The 19,795-nt window shown below is 49.1% G+C and overlaps 4 protein-coding genes across 4 annotated transcripts; 2 read left to right on the top strand and 2 right to left on the bottom strand.

Annotated features, from left to right (window-relative positions):
- Positions 1–61: 61 nt before the first annotated feature.
- Positions 62–5,774, bottom strand: FAS2 (Fatty acid synthase subunit alpha; the record flags this gene model as incomplete). Its single annotated transcript, XM_031153949.1, has 3 exons — positions 62–172; positions 239–5,202; positions 5,264–5,774. The coding sequence occupies 3 exons, from the start codon at positions 5,772–5,774 to the stop codon at positions 62–64; spliced, it is 5,586 nt and encodes a 1,861-aa protein (XP_031001296.1).
- A 1,646-nt stretch (positions 5,775–7,420) lies between these two features.
- On the top strand, positions 7,421–13,742 carry FAS1 (Fatty acid synthase subunit beta; the record flags this gene model as incomplete). Its single annotated transcript, XM_031153948.1, has 2 exons — positions 7,421–12,611; positions 12,664–13,742. 2 exons carry the CDS (start codon positions 7,421–7,423, stop codon positions 13,740–13,742), a joined length of 6,270 nt encoding a protein of 2,089 aa, XP_031001297.1.
- A 3,149-nt stretch (positions 13,743–16,891) lies between these two features.
- ash2 (Set1 complex component ash2) lies at positions 16,892–18,642 on the top strand (the record flags this gene model as incomplete). Its single annotated transcript, XM_031153947.1, has 2 exons — positions 16,892–17,343; positions 17,388–18,642. The coding sequence occupies 2 exons, from the start codon at positions 16,892–16,894 to the stop codon at positions 18,640–18,642; spliced, it is 1,707 nt and encodes a 568-aa protein (XP_031001292.1).
- Positions 18,643–18,893: 251 nt separating this feature from the next.
- Positions 18,894–19,688, bottom strand: LHYA1_G009042 (uncharacterized protein; the record flags this gene model as incomplete). The annotated part of the gene is made up of 3 exons (XM_031153946.1): positions 18,894–19,038; positions 19,197–19,378; positions 19,482–19,688. Coding segments are annotated over 3 exons (534 nt in total), but the record flags the coding sequence as incomplete, so codon positions are not given.
- Positions 19,689–19,795: the final 107 nt, after the last annotated feature.

Genomic DNA, 19,795 nt, shown 5'->3' with positions numbered 1-19,795 from the left:
CGTGCGCCGCCCAGTCGATAGGGATGAATCAATGTACAATGAAGATTTGTGCGGAGCGAATCTAAAAGGTAGAGACAGCAATGGCAATAGCCTGAGTATCAGAATGCGAAACACTGATGCTGATTTCCTTCACGCCCGCCTTCTTCGCTGCGTCTGCTGCATCGCCATGTAACTATTTACTGTTAGCTGGAGCTCAAATAATTGGGTAAATAGCAGGGAGGGAGACAGAGGAACATACCGACACAATAGGAGCGCCCTTCTCGTCGTTCCCAATCTCAATATCCTTCAGCGGCGCACCGGCGCCCTTGCTCGCAACGCCCAGACTCTTAAATACAGCCTCCTTTGCACTCCACTTGCCTGCGAATGAAGCTTGTGGGCTGGGTGCCTTGAGACAGTATTCGCGTTCACCATCTGTGAAATTTCTTGTCAAAAATGTGTCGTTCTCAATATTGATCGCTGCGATATCCTCAACATCGACACCGACTTTGTTGCCGGCTTTAGCAGCACCTTTGGCTAATGACTCAACCATGTTCTTAGTCGCGTCTGTCTTGCTTTTGTCGGAAGCTGCCGTGTCTTTGGCGAAGTTGGGGGCGTAAGTGAGACCTGCTGTCTTCTTGTCCGTAGAGACGCGGGCATCCGGGTTGAGGAACACGGATTGCATTTGAGCATCTGTGTATGGCGAATCTGTCTTGGCGACAAAGAGGGTGTTGGTGATCATGCCGTTGTGAAAGTATCTATAAGCCTTCTTTTGACGGGCTGCGAGCTTGGAAGCGTAGGTCTTATATGTAGCTTCATCGAGAGTGGCGAAAAGGTATTTGGGGTGGATACCGATTGCTTGGGCGCCTTTTTGTCCGAAACCGAAGGAGGTGACGGAGAAAGCCTTGATACCGTCTGTTTGGATGCTTCGGCTGGGGTATACGATGTAGTCGAATTTCTCCATGACTTGGTCGACGTTGTCTGCGTTTCGGTTTCCGGGGACTAGACCGCTGTTGAGGACTTGCAGGCAGCCATTCATCATCCATGCACCAGCTGCACCCTTAGGGTGTCCAGTCAGATACTTCTGGAAGATACCCATAACAGCGTTACCCTTCTTTCGGCCGAGATGTTTCATTTGTTGGCAGATGACAGAAGATTCGTTCTTGTCGTTTGCCACAGTGGAAGTGCCGTGGAAGGAGGCAACGTCGAGGTCATCGATAGTCAGACCCCATGTAGCAAGGGCACCACGCAGAGGGGCGATTGTGTTATCTTTCTTCCAGAATGCATTACCAAGGCTGTTCAAGACGTCACGCTCTTGGCGGGCAGCCTCAACCTCGATGTGAGCGGCACGCTCTTGGGCATAATCCGACTCGTTGAATTCGTGACCTTGTGCCTTCATGGCAGAAATCTCTTCGTGGAGGTACTCAAGTTCTGACTCTTGCCATGACTTGATGTTCTTCTTTCGAAGCTCGATCTGTCGGCGTCGGTATTTCATGTCCAGAAGAGGTGACGGGAACTTTCCAGGGTTTTCACGAGCAGTGGTGAGAACACCCTGGCCAGGCGCAGGGATAGATCGGCCAACCTTGTCAGTAGCTGTGGTAGTCAATGCCACAATACCATAGATAGGAACACCCATATCGAGGGCAAGTCTGGCAGTCATGATGACTTGAATACCACAACCTTGGGATTCCATGAAACCATTTCTAGTAGTCGTAGTAGGTCTTGACATTTCCCTTGGTGTACGACCATGTTCAAACTCGTCGACAGCGTTGCTAGTTGCCTTCATGTTGGCGAATTCGTAAGAACCTTCCTCTTGGAAGTCATCAAAACCACCAACAAAGCATACACGAGCCTTGCCTTCAACAATAGTCTCGTATCCAATATCAACAGATTCTACGGCCGTTGCGCAAGCACCAACGGGCGTTTTGATGGGACCAGTGGAGGACATCAGCAACATATTAACCCATGCGCTCATGGTGTTGATAAATGATTCCTGAAGAACATCCTTCTGGAGTGGCTTGTCCAAGTAACGATCCTTGTACATGCCCCTCAAAGCTGTTGTGCCACCGATACCAGATCCAATACAGTTACCGACCTCAGAAATGTGAACATATTTGTAGAATTCATAAGGATCAGTGATACCAGATGCCAACAGTGATTCCACTGTGCATACAAGAACAAATAGGGTGACGGGGTCGACTTGCGAGATGATGTCGTCTGGAATACCATACTTCTTGGCATCCCAGCCGGTGGGAATTTGACCTGCGACAAGACGGTCGAATTTGAGAGCCTTGGGGATCATGAGCGTGGCACCCTTCTTCATCCTAACAATATATTCGCCGGACTCTGGAATTTCAAAGACCTCTGCCTTATCAGCGTGCTCGCGTTTGAATTCCTCGGCGGTTTCCTTGGAGGTTTCAAACGGCTCGAGATCCTCTTCTATCACAACCTCTTGAAGCAGCTGCTTCTTGTTGGGATCGTAACCTTTGAAGAGCTCCGGCTCGATGAGACGGATACCGGAGTGCTCAAGGATATGTTTCTCATATTTTGCCTTGATGTCTTTGTCATCGACTGGTTCTGCGGACTTGGCATCAACCCATCCAGAGTATTGCTTGCCCTTGATAGGTCCATTGTGATTCTTAATGAGACCCATGATCCAAGCCATCTCAACACATCCCTCCAGGGAGAATTCGCCATATGCTTCCATTTCCCACCGAGTGCGGGAGTTACCCCATGGACCGACTTCGGCGAAACCGGTAACGACAACAACTTTCTCCAGGTCGACCATGCCCTTGAGGTTCTCATTGAGTGGCTCGACTTCGGTTTTCCAGTCTGGTAGTTGAGGGAACTCGTACTTGATGTTTGCACGAGGCTCAATGGTGACTTTCTTGTAGAGGGCTTCACTATCCTCACCATTGACAATCTTGTTCTCAATCGCAGTTTCTTTGGTCACAGCCTGTCGCACTTCGCTCGTCTCCATAATGTCCTTTCGTAATTTAGTCATCAGGTTCTTGAGATCCGGGATGAATTGTAAACCACCGTTCAGATCAGCGAAAACGGGTTCTGATTGGCAAAGGTCGACGATAATTGGTGACATGAGGCCCAGCAAATTGAAAGCCATCTCTTGTTGTGAAAATGTGCGCACACCGTAAGCCTCTACCCCTTCAGCAACAATATTATTGCCAGCCATAAGGCCAGTACCACGGGTCCATCCAATAACGGCACCGCAAATTGTAAGGAAATGACCCCAGTTTTCTGAGTGCCATCTATTGAACAAGGTCTCGAGAGCCAATTTTGACTCGGAGTAAAGGCCATCGTTTCCGAAAGTACCATGGTTGGGCGATAGGGGCAAGACAACCTGAGCAGGGCGCGTCTCAAAGCCGCGTTCAGCCTTTTGACTCTTCACACACCCAAGAAGACGTAGTAAATTCGTCAACATGATGCGGTGGGCGAGCTCAGATTTGGAATCGATGCTGTCAATCTCGCGCCCATTTTCTGGAATTGCAGCAAATGGAATGATAAAGTCGAGATCCCATCCGAGACCCTTCTTGGTATCGTAGATGTAGTCGACCAATGCCTCTACATCCTGCTTGCTACCTTGGTTGAATGGCACAACAATGAGCTGAGAGCCACGTGATCCATAGCGGGCATACATCGACTGATAGTACTCCGTGACCTCACGAGAGAATCTACTTGTAGTGACCACAACCTTCGCACCACCACTGATCAGACCTTGGAGGACATCGGCACCGATTGAGCCGGCTCCAGCGCCAGTCATCAAAGCATTTTTGCCTTGGAATGTTACACCATCCTTGGCTGCTTTTTCCAAACCATCAATGTAAAGACCGGTGAGCTTTTTGCTGTATTCCCACCCGTGCTCATCCTTTCTCTTCAAGTGTAAGAAGGGAATAGTCTCGACTTTCCCAGCCTTGGCAGATCCGTTTGGCCGCGCAACGGGCTTCTTTGTCAGGCCGTTGGGTTTGCCATTTGCAGTCTCCCTTGGAATGATTTGGCCTTCACTCATTGCCAAGGACCTGATGACATCGCCATAGAGGGTCTTGATTTGAAGTTGAGACGACTTGGAAAGCTTGTGTTGTTGCTTGATGAGTTTATAGATGCGGCTGAGATCATTCTGAACTTTTGTACGGTTGCCATATTCGGATATCTTGCCTCCGTCGGCCATCTCCCGCACATAGTGCTCAAGCTTGCGTGCACTTGTTCGAGGAACTTCCGCGTAGTCCATATTTCCACGTGCGTCGATGCTCGTATGAGGACCAGTGGGGACACTGACATCTTTGTAACAAGGTGCTGCTTCTAAGACTTCTTTACAATTCTCAATAAGCTGACGACCAAGTTCTTTGGCCAGCTTGTAGGTCTCGCCTCGCTCGGTTGGGCAATTGTCGATATGATATTGCATGAATTCGAGAAGAGTAGGGTTTGAACGATTCATGATTCTAATGCATTGGCTGACAATCTCACGATCCACAGCTTGCAAACGACCGAAAATAATATCGTAGTACATAGTTAGAGCATCTTGACGTGCCCAATTCCATGACGAATCGTACACTCTGGCCTTGAGTGAGCTGAAAACTGGTACAATCCCAGCAGCGTAGAAGTCTCCGTGCTCCACGTTCCAAAGATCTAATTGAGATTGAAGCGCTTGTGACGATTTTTGGGATCCAATAAATGCCTTGTCTCCAGCTCGAAGGTCCATTTTTAAGTATCGGGCAAATAACTCAAGCTGTTGCTTGAAGAGCGCTCTTTGATCCTTGGTCAGCGCATCGAGCGCCGCTGGATCCATCATCATGCCGCCTCCGCCACCGCCGGCATCACCACCAGCCACTGGCGCTGCAAGACTGACTCCAGCATTCGCAGCATACTTATGAGAGACATCATCTAAGAAGGCCTTCGCATCGGTTTCAGAACCCAACCGAGCTGGTGGTTCCATCGTAAGAGCCAACAGCAGAACACCATCCTGTCTTCCGGGGCCAAGTCCCCATCTGGTTTCTAAATATTTTCGTGCTGCGGTAATATTAAATCCACCAGGCATCTTCGATGATATCAATCTTGCGGCAAGAGATGACGACTGCTTTCCAAGTTGGCCGTTGAACGTAGCTTGCATGGCGGCTCCTAATTCGTCCAGGGGGGTATCTTCTGGTTTTTCGGGGGTCGATCCAAATTCCTTTCCCAGGTCACCCAAAATCTCATTTTGCAGGGTAGATTTGCCTGTAGAATTGAGGAATTAGCCCGCGGTCTAGTAATTGACGTTTGAAGCTTTTGCACTTACCTCCAACGAGATCTTTGATAGCTTTGCTCAATGGAATTTCCAAAAGCGGTTTCTTTAGCTTCTGGGCAACCAAAGCGCGCACAATATCGATTGCGCCAACTGGGGCATCTGGCACTTGCGCCGCTGGTCCGGAACTAGGTGGCGAAGGAGCAGCGGGTGCAGCACTCGAAGATGCAGCCGCAGGAGTTGGCGCAGACTCACTTGCTACTGGAGCAGGTTCATCCTCGACAGGGTCTACATCGTAGTAAATCTCCTTCGCATCCTTGTTGTAGCAAAGAATTTGGCGCTGAACCGACTTTGCGGCATCGTAAGCCTCGTATTTTGATGCGAGCGTCCTCTTCGCCATTACACCAAGGGTATCCGCAGGCCCAATTTCGACAATCCGCTCTGTCGTCTTCTCTGCGAGAATGACATCTTGTGTCTCAATCCACCTCACGGGCGAGGCGAATTGATATGCCAATAGCTCAACGAGGAGCGTATGGGCGAGCTCTTGCTCGACTTCGGGACGCATTGTGTAGTTTTTCTTCGGAGCACGATTACGCAAGATTCGGAGGGTATCAAGCCAGACAATAGAGAGGTCGATGGATTCGAGTTCTTGTAGGATGGAAAGAGGAGGTGATGTTAGTCCCCAAGTGAGCTTCTAGCGGCGGCTTGAGCTCCAAATAATGTCGTGCAACAACGCAAAAGGAGCAATAAGAATAACAATTAGGATGATTGAAGGGGCGAAGTGGTAGACTTAAAAGGCCTGAGAGCTGGACCTGTGTATGAGGGTGTGAGGTATGAGGAGAATTATTAGAAGCGGAGAAAGAAGGAATTCTGCCACGGATGGTTATGCTCGAAGCTGTTGTTGAATCGTGTGCCATGTTTTACTTTTCTGCCTCTCCCAACGTCTCTATAGGCTAGTGCCAAAGGGGCTAAGCGCAGCCTCCCCTGCCAAATGAGCTTTAGTATGTGGGCGGCTCACGGCTGCTACATAGTGCCGCCCAAGGTTTCTCGGAGGGACATTTGTTAGGGAATTATGAGTAATCAAATGGTCCAATTTATTAGTTTTTGTCGCCGGCGGAGATATATTTTTGAGCGAGAATTCTGTCCCCCTTTTCTCTTGCCGGGGTCGACGCACGGCTGACAGAATTGATGGCCGCCCTTTCATCTCAGCCTTGACCAAAAACACGCCACTATTGCGATGGCCTCTTGGATTACTCAAGGCAGCTGGCAATGTGCCAATCGTTCTGTAGGAGGTGTACGAGTATGTCAGTATGTCTCAACAAATTGTGCTGATGTATATTTGTCTGTCGTAGGGTTACTGATCAGAAAGAAGGCTGAGAATGCTGCATGGGAGTGATGCACACACAGCTCTCACCCCCCGGTACTTTGTATATGTATATATGTATATATGTATATATGTAAATAATATATAGGCAATTGCACCCTTAAAAATGAGGCTCCACGAAGATACATAGATACATAGATACATAGCCGTGTTTTATGCCACCAACCGACTCTGATGATTAGACCTCTCCTCTCCCTCTCTCTCTCACTGTCATAGCAATCATGTACTGCACAATGACGCCTCACCTATTCATGTCATGCAACTCACTCGTCCATTTCAACGCTTCTCACCTGCATAAATTCCGATGCTGCGCACCAATCATGTGCCCCCCAATGGTTATGCAGCCTCGATGCTCAACACTTCAGATGCAGCATTAGCGTCGCGAGCTTGCATTTTTGGCGAGCTTGCGTTGGGGCCATCCGACCGGGGTGCAGTAATAATTCTCTAAGCTCATCTCGTCCCGACCATCATATTATCACTTCACAATCCACGAGTCTCCCTCTGGTCCTGCCTTCTTTGAAAATATACCACTTGATCTCGCTATCTCCCTAATTCCCAAGGCAAAATCTAGCATTTAACTCACCTCCTAGAATACTGGTCCTGTCATTTGCTTTCTGTACCCATAGGACGTTTGTTAGCGACAGATAACTCGGCTGCTTTTCGCAGCTCAATTGTGTTGTGGACTGCTCCTGCTCTTCATTGAGTCTCTGGAGCTTGCAAATAGGTCAGTAGCATGAATCGCCCTTGTGCCCTGCTTGTTTGCTATACCTGTACATACTGACATCCATAATTCCAGCACTGAAGTTATCTTCCCATAATCTCCCACCATGTACGGAACATCGACTGGCCCACAGACGGGCGTTTCTACTCCACGATCATCCTCATCTCTCCGACCTCTCGTCCTTACACATGGATCCCTTGAGCACTCCTTTTTAATACCTACCAATCTTCACTTCTACGCCTCCCAGATCAAAGACCGATTCCTCGCATCCCTCCCCGAGCCGACCGATGAGTTAGCTCAAGATGATGAGCCCTCCTCCGAGACAGAGCTGGTTGCGAGATACCTTGGGTTTGTTGCACAAGATGTCGAAGAAGGCGAGGATGATTCCCAAGGATCCTACGCGGATGTTCTCAAGCTGGTGCTGAACGAATTTGAGCGGGTATTCTTGAGGGGTAATGAGGTTCACGCCGTCGCTGCGACACTCCCTGGCATTAACCAAAAGAAGTTGGAGGTTGTGCAAAGCTATTATGCTGCCCGAGCCGCAATCAACCGACCCATTAGACCCCATCAATCTGCCCTTTTCCGAGCAGCGAGCGACGAGAACGCAAAGATCTATACCGTTTTTGGTGGACAAGGAAACATTGAGGAGTACTTTGACGAGCTTCGAGAGCTTTATAAAACGTATCCCTCGTTTATAGAAGAACTGGTTAGCTCAGCGGCCGAGCTCTTACAAAATCTGTCAAGAGATTCGAGGGCAGTGAAACTGTACTCGAAGGGTTTAGATGTAATGGCATGGCTCAGCGACCCAGACGCCACCCCAGATGTCGATTATATGGTTTCCGCGCCTGTTAGTTTCCCACTAATTGGACTTGTGCAGCTCGCACATTACTCTGTTACTTGCAAGGTCCTCGGTCTGACTCCAGGGCAATTCAGAGAACAGATTAGTGGCACTACGGGGCATTCTCAGGGCGTTGTTCTAGCTGCTGCCACGTCCGCCGCAGATTCATGGGAAGACTTTGAGGAAATTGCGACCTCTTCGCTTACAATTCTTTTCTGGATCGGATCACGCAGTCAACAGACCTATCCAAGAACGTCTTTGGCGCCTTCAATTTTGCAAGATTCGGTTGACAACGGAGAGGGCGCACCCACACCTATGTTGAGCATTCGGGACTTGTCGCAAGCCCAAGTTCAAGAGCACATCGATGCGACTAACCAATACCTCCCCGAAGATCGCCATATCGCCATCTCTTTGATCAACAGTGCACGAAATATGGTTGTGACTGGTCCTCCCATCTCGTTATATGGCCTCAACCTTCAATTAAGAAAGGTCAAGGCTCCAACTGGTCTGGACCAAACTAGAATTCCATTTACTCAACGAAAAGTTCGATTTTCCAACAGATTTTTGCCAATCACATCTCCATTTCACAGCAAATATCTTGCAAATGCTAGCGCGCATCTGGAAGATGATCTCAAGGACGTCCAGATTAACAGCAGTGATTTAGGCATTCCTGTCTACAACACAAACACTGGAGCGGATCTTCGAACTGAGGTTAACGGTAACATCGTCCCCACACTCGTGCGATTGATCACGCATGATGCCGTCAACTGGGAGAAAGCAACAGTCTTTCCAGGAGCCACTCATGTGCTCGATTTCGGCCCAGGAGGAATTTCCGGTCTCGGTGTTCTTACCAGTCGCAACAAGGATGGAACTGGTGTTCGTGTCATCCTGGCTGGAGCCATTGATGGCACAGTTCCGGAAGTCGGCTACAAGCCAGAGTTGTTTGACCGAGATGAAGAGCACGCTGTCAAATATGCTGTCGATTGGGTCAAGGAACACGGTCCCCGTTTGATCAAGACCTCAGCTGGCCACAAATTTGTCGACACCAAAATGAGCCGGGTGTTGGGTGTTCCCCCTGTCATGGTCGCTGGTATGACTCCTTGCACTGTGCCGTGGGACTTTGTTGCCGCAGTAATGAACGCTGGTTACCAAACTGAATTGGCTGGAGGTGGATACTACGACGCCAAAACCATGACCGAGGCATTAAGGAAGATTGAGAACAACACTCCTGCTGGGCGTGGTATCACAATCAACCTCATTTACGTTAACCCGCGTGCCATGCAATGGCAAATTCCTCTCATCGCTCAACTCCGTGCCGAGGGTGTGCCAATTGAAGGTCTTACCATTGGAGCTGGTGTACCATCAATTGAAGTCGCCCAAGAATACATTGAAACACTCGGTTTGAAGCACATTGCTTTTAAGCCAGGATCCGTGGAGGCCATTCAGGCTGTCATTAACATCGCCAAAGCAAACCCTCACTTCCCAGTCATGCTTCAATGGACTGGAGGCCGTGGCGGTGGACATCATTCTTTTGAAGATTTCCATCAACCAATACTGCAAATGTACGGTCGTCTTAGACGGAGCGAAAACATCATTCTTGTTGCAGGGAGTGGATTTGGTGGATCTGAAGACACATACCCCTACCTCACGGGTACTTGGTCTGCCAAGTATGGCTATCCCCCAATGCCATTCGATGGATGTCTGTTCGGTAGTCGCGTGATGACTGCAAAGGAAGCACATACGAGCAAGAATGCGAAGAAAGCTATTGCCGATGCTGAGGGTGTTGATGATCACAAGTGGGAACAGACCTACAAGGGTCCTACCGGTGGTGTAATTACTGTCAGATCCGAGATGGGCGAGCCGATTCATAAGCTCGCAACTCGTGGTGTCAAATTCTGGGCAGAAATGGATGCCAAGATTTTCAGCTTGCCGAAGGAGAAGCGTGTCCCAGAACTCAAGAAGAACCGGGATTACATTATCAAGAAGCTCAACGACGATTTTCAAAAGGTCTGGTTCGGCCGCAACAAGGCCGGAGAGACCGTAGATCTTGAGGACATGACCTATGGCGAGGTTGTTCGTCGTATGGTAGACTTGATGTTCGTGAAGCACGAGGCTCGCTGGATCGACAGATCTTTCGAGAAGCTTACAGGAGATTTCATTCGCCGTGTCGAAGAGCGCTTCACCACAGGTCAAGGAAAGCCATCTTTACTTCAGAGCTACTCCGAGCTTGATGATCCATACCCAACTGTTGAGAAAATCTTGGCTGCCTACCCAGAGGCTGAGACACAACTCATCAATGCACAAGATGTGCAACATTTCCTCCTGCTCTGTCAACGCCGAGGTCAGAAGCCAACTACCTTCGTCCCGGTCTTGGACGAGAACTTTGAGTTCTTTTTCAAAAAGGACTCCCTGTGGCAGTCAGAGGATTTGGAGGCTGTTATCGATCAAGATGTGGGTAGAACCTGTATATTGCAGGGTCCCATGGCAGTAAAGTATGCCAAAGTGGTTGATGAGCCCGTCAAGGACATTCTCGACGGTGTTCACGATGCTCATATCAAGAATTTGACACGGGATGTCTACGGGGGCCAAGAATCTTCGATCCCCGCCACTGAATACTTTGGTGGGAAATTGATCGACACTGAGCTTGAGGTTGACCTGGAAGGTCTCACAATTTCACAAGATACCAACAAGACAACTTTCCGCATTGCATCGTCAGGATCTGCTCCATTACCGCCTCTTGACACCTGGTTTTCACTGCTTGCAGGTCACAAGAGGTCATGGCGTTATGCACTGTTCTCATCTGAAGTCTTTGTGCAAGGTCAGAAATTCCAAACCAACCCTATGAAGCGCATCTTCGCCCCAGTTCGAGGTCTCTTTGTTGAGATCTTACATCCGAACGAGCCAGCAAGAACAGTGATCACAGTAAAGGAACAACCAAGACCGAACCAGTATGTTCAAGTGCTTGATGTTAAACTCACTGGCAAGAATGAGATCTCGGTGAACCTGACAAAGGAGACTACCGCTCTTGGAAAGCCTCTTGCATTGCCGCTTATATTCACGTATCACCCTGAAGCAGGATATGCTCCCATTCGCGAAGTCATGCAGACCCGGAATGACCGCATCAAGGAGTTTTACTGGCGGGCTTGGTTTGGTAATGAGACTCTTGACCTGGACGCGCCCGTCACTGGCGTGTTCAAAGGTGGAAAGGCCACTATCACGAGCGAGGCTATTAATGACTTTGTTCACGCTGTTGGTAATACTGGAGAAGCGTTCGTTGACCGACCAGGAAAGGAAGTCTTTGCCCCTATGGATTTCGCTATTGTCGTTGGCTGGAAAGCCATTACCAAGCCAATCTTTCCTAGGACCATTGACGGTGATCTTCTGAAGCTGGTCCATCTTTCAAACGGCTTCCGCATGCTACCTGGTGCCGAGGCGCTGAAGAAGGGCGATGTAGTTGAGACTACTGCTCTAATAAATGCTGTCATTAACCAAGACGCTGGCAAGATGGTTGAGGTTTGCGGAACGATTACACGCGAAGGCCGCCCAGTCATGGAAGTCACCTCGCAATTCTTGTATCGTGGTGTCTACGACGATTTCGAGAACACTTTCCAGCGAAAGACGGAGACTCCAATGCAGATTCATCTTGCAACAAGCAAGGACGTGGCTGTCTTGAGATCTAAGGAGTGGTTCGGTCTCGATGAGCCTGAACAAGAGCTACTTGGTCAGACCCTCACCTTCCGTCTGCAAAGTTTGATGCATTTCAAGAACAAGACGGTTTTTAGCAATGTGGAAACTCGGGGCCAAGTTCTCTTAGAACTACCAACCAAAGAGATTATCCAAGTCGCCAGTGTCGAATACGAAGCGGGTGTATCGCACGGAAATCCAGTAATTGATTACCTCCAACGACATGGATCTTCTATCGAGCAGCCAGTGATCTTCGAGAATGCCATTCCCCTCAACGGCAAGACCCCGCTCCTTCTAAGAGCACCTGCATCCAACGAGCCATACGCTCGCGTTTCCGGTGACTACAATCCTATTCACGTATCTCGTGTCTTCGCCGGTTACGCCAACTTACCTGGTACAATTACTCACGGCATGTACTCTAGCGCTGCTGTACGGAGTCTTGTCGAGACCTGGGCTGCCGAGAACAATGTTGGCCGTGTAAGAAGCTTCCATGCGTCGCTTACTGGCATGGTTCTTCCAAATGATGATATCGAGGTCAAGCTTCAGCATGTTGGTATGGTTGCTGGCCGAAAGATTATCAAGGTGGAGGCAAGCAACAAGGATACAGAGGACAAGGTCTTACTTGGTGAAGCCGAAGTTGAACAACCAGTCTCGTCCTATGTCTTCACTGGACAAGGTTCTCAGGAGCAAGGAATGGGTATGGAGCTTTATGCAAGCAGTGAAGTTGCCAAAGAAGTCTGGGACAGAGCCGACAAACATTTCATGGACAACTATGGTAAGTGTTTCAATCGCATATCGAAATCAATTGTAGCTAACATTATCCCTAGGTTTCAAAATCACCAACATTGTGAGGAACAACCCCAAAGAGCTTACCATCCACTTTGGTGGTCCTCGCGGTAAAGCCATCCGTCAGAACTACATGACAATGACTTTCGAGACTGTCGGCGCCGATGGCTCCACAAAGTCTGAGAAGATTTTCAAGGAGATTGATGAACATACCACATCATACACATACCGATCGCCGACTGGCCTTCTTTCCGCAACGCAGTTCACCCAGCCGGCCTTGACCCTCATGGAAAAGGCTAGTTTCGAGGACATGAGATCAAAGGGCCTCGTGCAACGTGACAGCAGTTTCGCCGGTCACTCCCTCGGAGAATACTCTGCTCTTGCTGCTCTTGCAGATGTCATGCCTATCGAGAGTTTAGTATCCGTTGTCTTCTACCGTGGCCTCACTATGCAAGTAGCCGTCGAACGCGACGAAATGGGACGCTCCAACTACTCCATGTGCGCCGTCAACCCCTCCCGCATCTCCACAACCTTCAACGAAGAAGCCCTGCAATACGTTGTTGCCAACATCGCCGAGGAGACCAATTGGCTGCTCGAGATTGTCAACTACAACATCGCAAACATGCAATACGTGTGTGCTGGTGACCTGCGTGCTCTCGACACCCTTACAGGCGTCACGAACTATCTCAAGGCCCAGAAAATCGACATCCAGCAATTGATGCAAACCCTCTCCCTCGAAGATGTCAAAGCGCATCTTGGAGAAATCATCCGCGAGTGCGCCAAGCAGACAGAAGCCAAGCCCAAGCCGTTGGATCTCCAACGTGGCTTCGCCACCATCCCGCTCAAGGGCATCGACGTACCTTTCCACTCCACATTTTTGAGATCCGGCGTCAAGCCCTTCCGTTCCTTCCTGTTGAAGAAAATCAACAAGACGACGATCGATCCAAGCAAGCTGATTGGGAAGTACATACCCAACGTGACAGCGCGGCCGTTCGAGCTTACAAAGGAGTATTTCGAGGATGTGTATCGGCTTACGAACAGTCCGAAGATTGGAGCGGTGCTTGCGAACTGGGAGAAGTATGAAGAGCCTGTTACAAACGGGGTTAATGGAACGCACTAGATTCGAGACTTGATTTTGGGGGAGTTGGGGACTGTAATTAGTTAGATGCTTTACGCTTTTCATTTTGAATTGCAACTTGACCTGTCTATATTTCAAAAAGCGAGTAGATAGAAACAAATTCATTGTATTACATTTCCTTCTCTTCCTCGAATCACCGTGAAGTTTACGACCTGCTAGATGAACTGGTAGGGTGCTATCAAATACACTTGTCGCGGAAGATTTCCCCTTGGAAATGCATTACTGGAAGCAACTGATGTCGAAGGAGCATTTGTTTCCACACATAATTTGCCAAGCTAGCTACGAATCAACACAAGCAAGACTAAGAAATCCAGAGGATCCAATTCTAGTTTCTGCGAATACAGGTTTGTTCTTTCCCCTTGAATCAAGGCCAGGCCAGTAAGAGTAAGATCACAATCTTGGGACATGTACTGTAACAAATGATCAAGCCAAGCAGCAGGGAGCTGGCAAGCGAGTAGTAGAGTAGAAAGAAGTTGGGTTTGTGGAGATTAAGAAGGGTTTGTATCTCAATGCTCAGTGGCACTTGGAACTGAGTTGGGGGAGGGAGTTGGGGTTGGGGTTCATGCAAGGATACCCACCCGTGAAGAGAACCGGGCGTAATAAACTCTTAAACGTCGGGCTGGTGATATGGATGAGAGAGGGAAAGAAAGAAAGAAACCTAAGAATTGGCTCGGTAGAATATCACAGTGCTTGCCTCCGAAACTACTCGTGAGGCTTCGGTATAGTCAGATTTGCCTGCCTTAGAGACAGGAACGCCATGCATGCAAGAGTATTTCTGGTTGATGATTAAGATTAATGTACCATGTTCTTGTATAGAGCAGCTAAAGTTTATGATTTTCAATACAAATACACGACGATGCTATACCATAATGCTTCTTACCTATTGAGCCCAGCAAAACCTTGGGTTACATAAAGTAGCGTCGCTCCTGCTAACCTAGGATATGATAGATATTATTAGGTACTTGTTCTCCGTGTAATGATAAAATAACAAATGACCATATGCATCCCGACATTATGGGAGCCAGATACCCAGAAATGGACGAGAAAGGGAGGTGGCGGTGGCTGGTGGCTCACGTCTTCTGTCTACGCGAGAATCCGCGTAACGGTTCTTGAGGAACGAAACGGTAAATTCTATAGCACCACCCCACCGCATTGCTTGTGATTATAAGGAAGAAGCTGGGACAGCAACTTCCTTCTGCTTCCTCTGCTAATATATGTACATGAACAACATATGTCACACGCTCATGAATCCCACTCGCTCCAAGCGCCTGCTAACGCCAAGTAAAACATGTTTGGAGATGAGTATATATCGTATATACCGTATCCAAAGAAAGAAATGAAAACCGTGTTTATGACTGCATGGGCCTATAAGGGCCAGCCTGTCCATCTGCACCTGCTAACTCGTGAGTCCTCCGGGTACCGTCAGCGCCTATCTCAACAGGTGGTTTGGGATCTTGAGAATGAGTATAGGGTAATGCTTGAGCAGTGGGATAGGTTTGAGTATTGGGATAGGCTTGAGTGTTGGGATAGGTTTGAGTGTTGGGATAGCTTTGAGTATTGGGATAGGCTTGGGTGTTGGGATAGGTTTGAGATTTCTCTGCAAAAACACGTTTCTTATGCTCGCGCCGAAAGAACAACAATCCCGACAAGGCAAGGATCGAAAGGACTACCACGGGGACGGCAATCGCTACACCTAACGTCGCTGAGCTGATACCTGTGCTCTGCGCTTGTCTTGTCGGACAGGCGTTTGTCAAGGCCGAGGCCGTGACTGTGGTAGTCGTTGAGCTCGAACTAATCGTCGTGTTCGAGCTCGACGCGTCCGCGACGGCGTCCCCAGTAATGCTCGTGGCTGTGAGGTAGGCGACTGGCATGGTAAAGTTTGCGGTTAAACAATCCGTCTCATTCTTGCTGCAAGTGAAGGTCTGTTTGGGGCCTGCAGTGTAAATATTCCCACAAGGTAACACTACTTGGAAAGTGCTTAGCACACCTGCGATATAAGGTCAGCGCTCAGTTTCGCGTCAACGAACGTAGATATACATAGAAAGCTTAATTGATTAACTTACTAGACTTCATGGCCGATATATCGGTTGCCAAACTAGTACAACGATTCGCACAGGAGGGAGAAGGAAAGAGTCTATCGGTACATCCTCCTCGGTAGAAGAAGAACTGTTTGCTTAGACATAGGCCGTTATCAAAACAGGAATCGTCGGGCGCGCAGCACGCAGTGGTTTGAGCACTTGGGTCACACGGGACCATCGGAGGACTTGAAGAGTCTGGGACGCTACCAGATGGAAAGTAGCATGTATGCGACATGGCTTTACGTTGACACTGAGGTATACAGTTCCAGTTGGGGGGGGGGGGGGGGGGAAATAACAAGCCTTGGGGGAATTGCTGCAGAAGGAAGAGATATATTTTGATGGGGGCGTACGAAGTGAAGATAGAAGGAGGCTTGTGGCTTGTTATTACTCTACTTGAGTAGGCCTTGCAACAAACACCAACATTGAATGAAGGGGCTGCGCATTGCGAACAGTCCTATCAATACCTTGTCTACGAACCATGGGCGGTTGCATGCGAAACGCGGACTCTTTATGAAAGATTGGGGGTTGAGGCATCAGTACGAGATCTACCACCTATATTCAACTACGGAAATAACCACGGAGACAGAGTGTGTACTATGTGTGGCCACGATATATTGATCCTCAAATCCGTCGCCTACAGTATCAGGTGTGTAGATCAAGGTTTCGAACATGCTAGCCGCTCACCGACAAGCCGCCATGGTCTTGGATGGAAGCTCTATGGACTGGTACGCGAAAGGAATGTGTTTCGGATACTTATGTGTACGTATAGTTGTAGGTACAATGGTAGGTACCGTAGTACAGTAGGTAGTGAGGGAGGTACATCCTCCGAAGGATGTACGTGAGGTACGGTAGGAAAAGGTCTGGCGCGTGGGTGACTATTTATATTTAAAGCTTGTCCTTAATGACAGGAGCTCGGGCCCCCAACACGTGACTCGGTGCTTCACATCTATCACGGACACGTCAAGTTTTGCGACGAATAATGCACTGCGCACTTCCATACCAGCCATTCCAGCATTTTAATCTCTCGCCAGAGGCGGCACGTTAGTATTTGAAATGTCTACAGGAGAACAAACACCTAAACGGGAAGCCACACCGTCAACTGCCGTCCCAATATCAGCAATCCCTCCAAAACGCGCTCCGGACGATGATCATCAACCTACCGTTTCCTCCCCTCTAAACCCCGATTTCAAGCCGTCCAGACCCCCAGATGACGCGCCTCTCGCTCGCGAACGTGCATCTAGAGCAAAGAAAGAGTCGCTGAAGAAGCGGGAATCGAAAGGAGGAGCACATGCTTCAGAAATCAGCGGGAGAGCTACCCCGGATCCTAAAGCAAGCACTTCACATAAACACAAACGGAAAGGGAGTCCCCCAGCGCCTATTAGATACAAGCTGCCTCCGCCGAAATCTACAGACTTTGAAGCTCCACGGGGACCAATTTTCATTCCGGCGCATACGAAGAACGCGCCAGATGGTACTGAGATTCAGTTTCAGGAAACTACGGACCAGTATGTTACAAGAACTATTGAATGTTCAATGCTAACATTGGCAGCGTCTATAACAAGAAAAACTTCCATTATACACACTGCATAGCAGACCCCGCATTCCCATCTTCTCTCTACTACCGGCAGACAGAAACCGAACCATTTGGACCAAGACTCAACTTCGAGGATACCTCGACGCATATGTTCCTAGATGAAGGCGCTCATCATATCACCACCAATAAAGGCTTCAGAATGGCCAAGGGGAATGTGGGTGTAAGATCAGGCAGATGGTACTGGGAATGCAAGATTACAAGTGGAATACCAAAGCGGAAACACAGCACCTCGAATCTCAATACAGAGAGCGCGAACGGACATGTACGGATGGGATGGGCAAGACGAGAAGCTACGTTAGATGCACCTGTTGGTTTCGACGCCTACAGCTACGGATTGCGAGATGCACAGGGGCAGAAGGTGTTCATGTCTAGACCCAAAGATTTCTTCCCGCCGGGCCAGGATATCCAAGAAGGGGATGTGATTGGGCTAGAGATAAACCTACCATCAGAAGCTCTGCATCGAAAAGTGGTCGAGGGACACTATAACCCCGCAGTGGATCTAGCGGACGATGAGGCACCTTTAATAGAAACATCAGACATAATCCGAGACCGGGTTCCGATACGATTCAAGGCACATTTGTATTTCGAACAGATCGAATATTCCCCCACCAAGGAACTAGAAGAGCTGATGAATCCGTCCCCCATCATCTCTTCAGCAGGCGGACTCGGTGGAGCTGGACAGGAACCAGGGCCAACACATACAATCCCATCTCTACGCACGCTACCACATTCCAGCATCAAGATATACAAGAATGGCGAGCTGATCGGCACACCATTCACCGATCTCCTAGCCTTCCTCCCACCAGCCTCCAAACCCCTCGCCCAAGTCGGAGCACGAGACGGTCTAGACGACGGCATGCTAGGCTACTATCCCGCCGTCTCGGTCTTCCGCGGCGGTGCAGCAGAAGTCAACTTCGGTCCGCATTTCTGGTATCCACCTCCGGGCTTCGAAGACGACGACGAGGTCGATATGATTGGCAGCGACCAACCGCCCCCGTCGTCGAAATCTGGTCGGTTGAGAGCAGTGGGGGAGAGATATGATGAGCAGATCGTAGAGGATATCGTGTATGATATTGTTGACGAGGTTGATTTCTGGCTACAGGATGGCGGGGTTAGTGGCAAGGGGGCTGCGGCAGGTGTGCTGAGGAATACGGGTGTCGCGGCAGCGCCTGATGGGGGGATTAAGGAATTAGTGCAGGAGGATGATTAGGTGATTACTCTATATTTCTCGATATCTGCCATTTTGTATGAGAGTCAAGTAGGTAGCTGTAGCGTCAAAACATGGAAAATAATACCCCAGCGCGTCTGAGACATTCAGAAAAATCCTTTCATACAATATATGCCCCATGCTTCCCATATATACAAACAAGTATATCCCATCCCATCCCATACTTCCAACAAACAACCAAACAAATAAGCAAAATGGTATATACTCCTCCAGCCCAATCCCATCTATACAATCTACCCAATCTGACTCATCTGCAACCTCCTCTCAATAGCCCCCAACCGCCCCTCGCACTCCCTCATCATGCCCATGCAATCCCCCAGCATCCACCGCGTCTCGGTAGCTTCTACGGCTATGCGTCGCGTCTGCAGCCTTTGCAAGCTATGGGACGAAAGGTAGGGATATGTTAGCATGTCGTCTTGTCTTGTCTTTTGCAGAATCAAATAATCGAATCAATGGACTTTCTTCTGTTGATGATGATGATGAACAAGTACTAAACGGGACAGAGGTGGAAGTGGGTATGGAGGTGGAGTATGCACTTATTCGCAATTCTATTTACGCCCCCCTTATTCCTTAACCATAATACTCTATGCCACAGGTCGCAGCGGTACGCTTGTTGCGTAGCGTCGTACGACCATTCTAGTTCTTTTTCTAGGCCGTCGTGCGGGGATATGAGGAAAGGGTATTCGTAGTTTTTGAAATCGTGGATTAGATCTTTGAGCTTTGGGGGTGGCTATCAGCTTCTTTCCTCCTTTCCTTCTTTCTCCAATCCAAAATGCATAGACAGCGCAGCAATTACTTGGAAACGAGATGAATCAACTCACAGCATTATTCATCACCTTCGTCGGACCCCCCTCGTAATACAAAGACTTGGTTTTCGAATCGCGCACGCGCGAACCTTCACGACGCCGCCGGACTTGCTTCAGGTATTCGCGCTCTTCGTATAGGCCCTGCCGCAGCGTGGAGAAGGCGTCTGGGATTTCTCGGGGCGCGGAGAGCACGGTTTGGAAGCCGGACCAGAAGGCGTGGACCCCTGGAGAATAGAGAGAACGAGTGAGTGTTAGTATTACTGTACGTTCTCATATTCATAGAGAGAGAGGAAATCGAGTCGTCTTTGGACGTGGTGGGTAGGAGGGGG

The sequence above is a fragment of the Lachnellula hyalina genome, assembly GCF_007821495.1.
Source record: "Lachnellula hyalina strain CBS 185.66 chromosome Unknown contig00260, whole genome shotgun sequence".
In the NCBI taxonomy this organism is placed as follows: Eukaryota; Fungi; Ascomycota; class Leotiomycetes; order Helotiales; family Lachnaceae; genus Lachnellula; species Lachnellula hyalina.
This window is presented reverse-complemented; position numbering and strand designations above follow the sequence as displayed.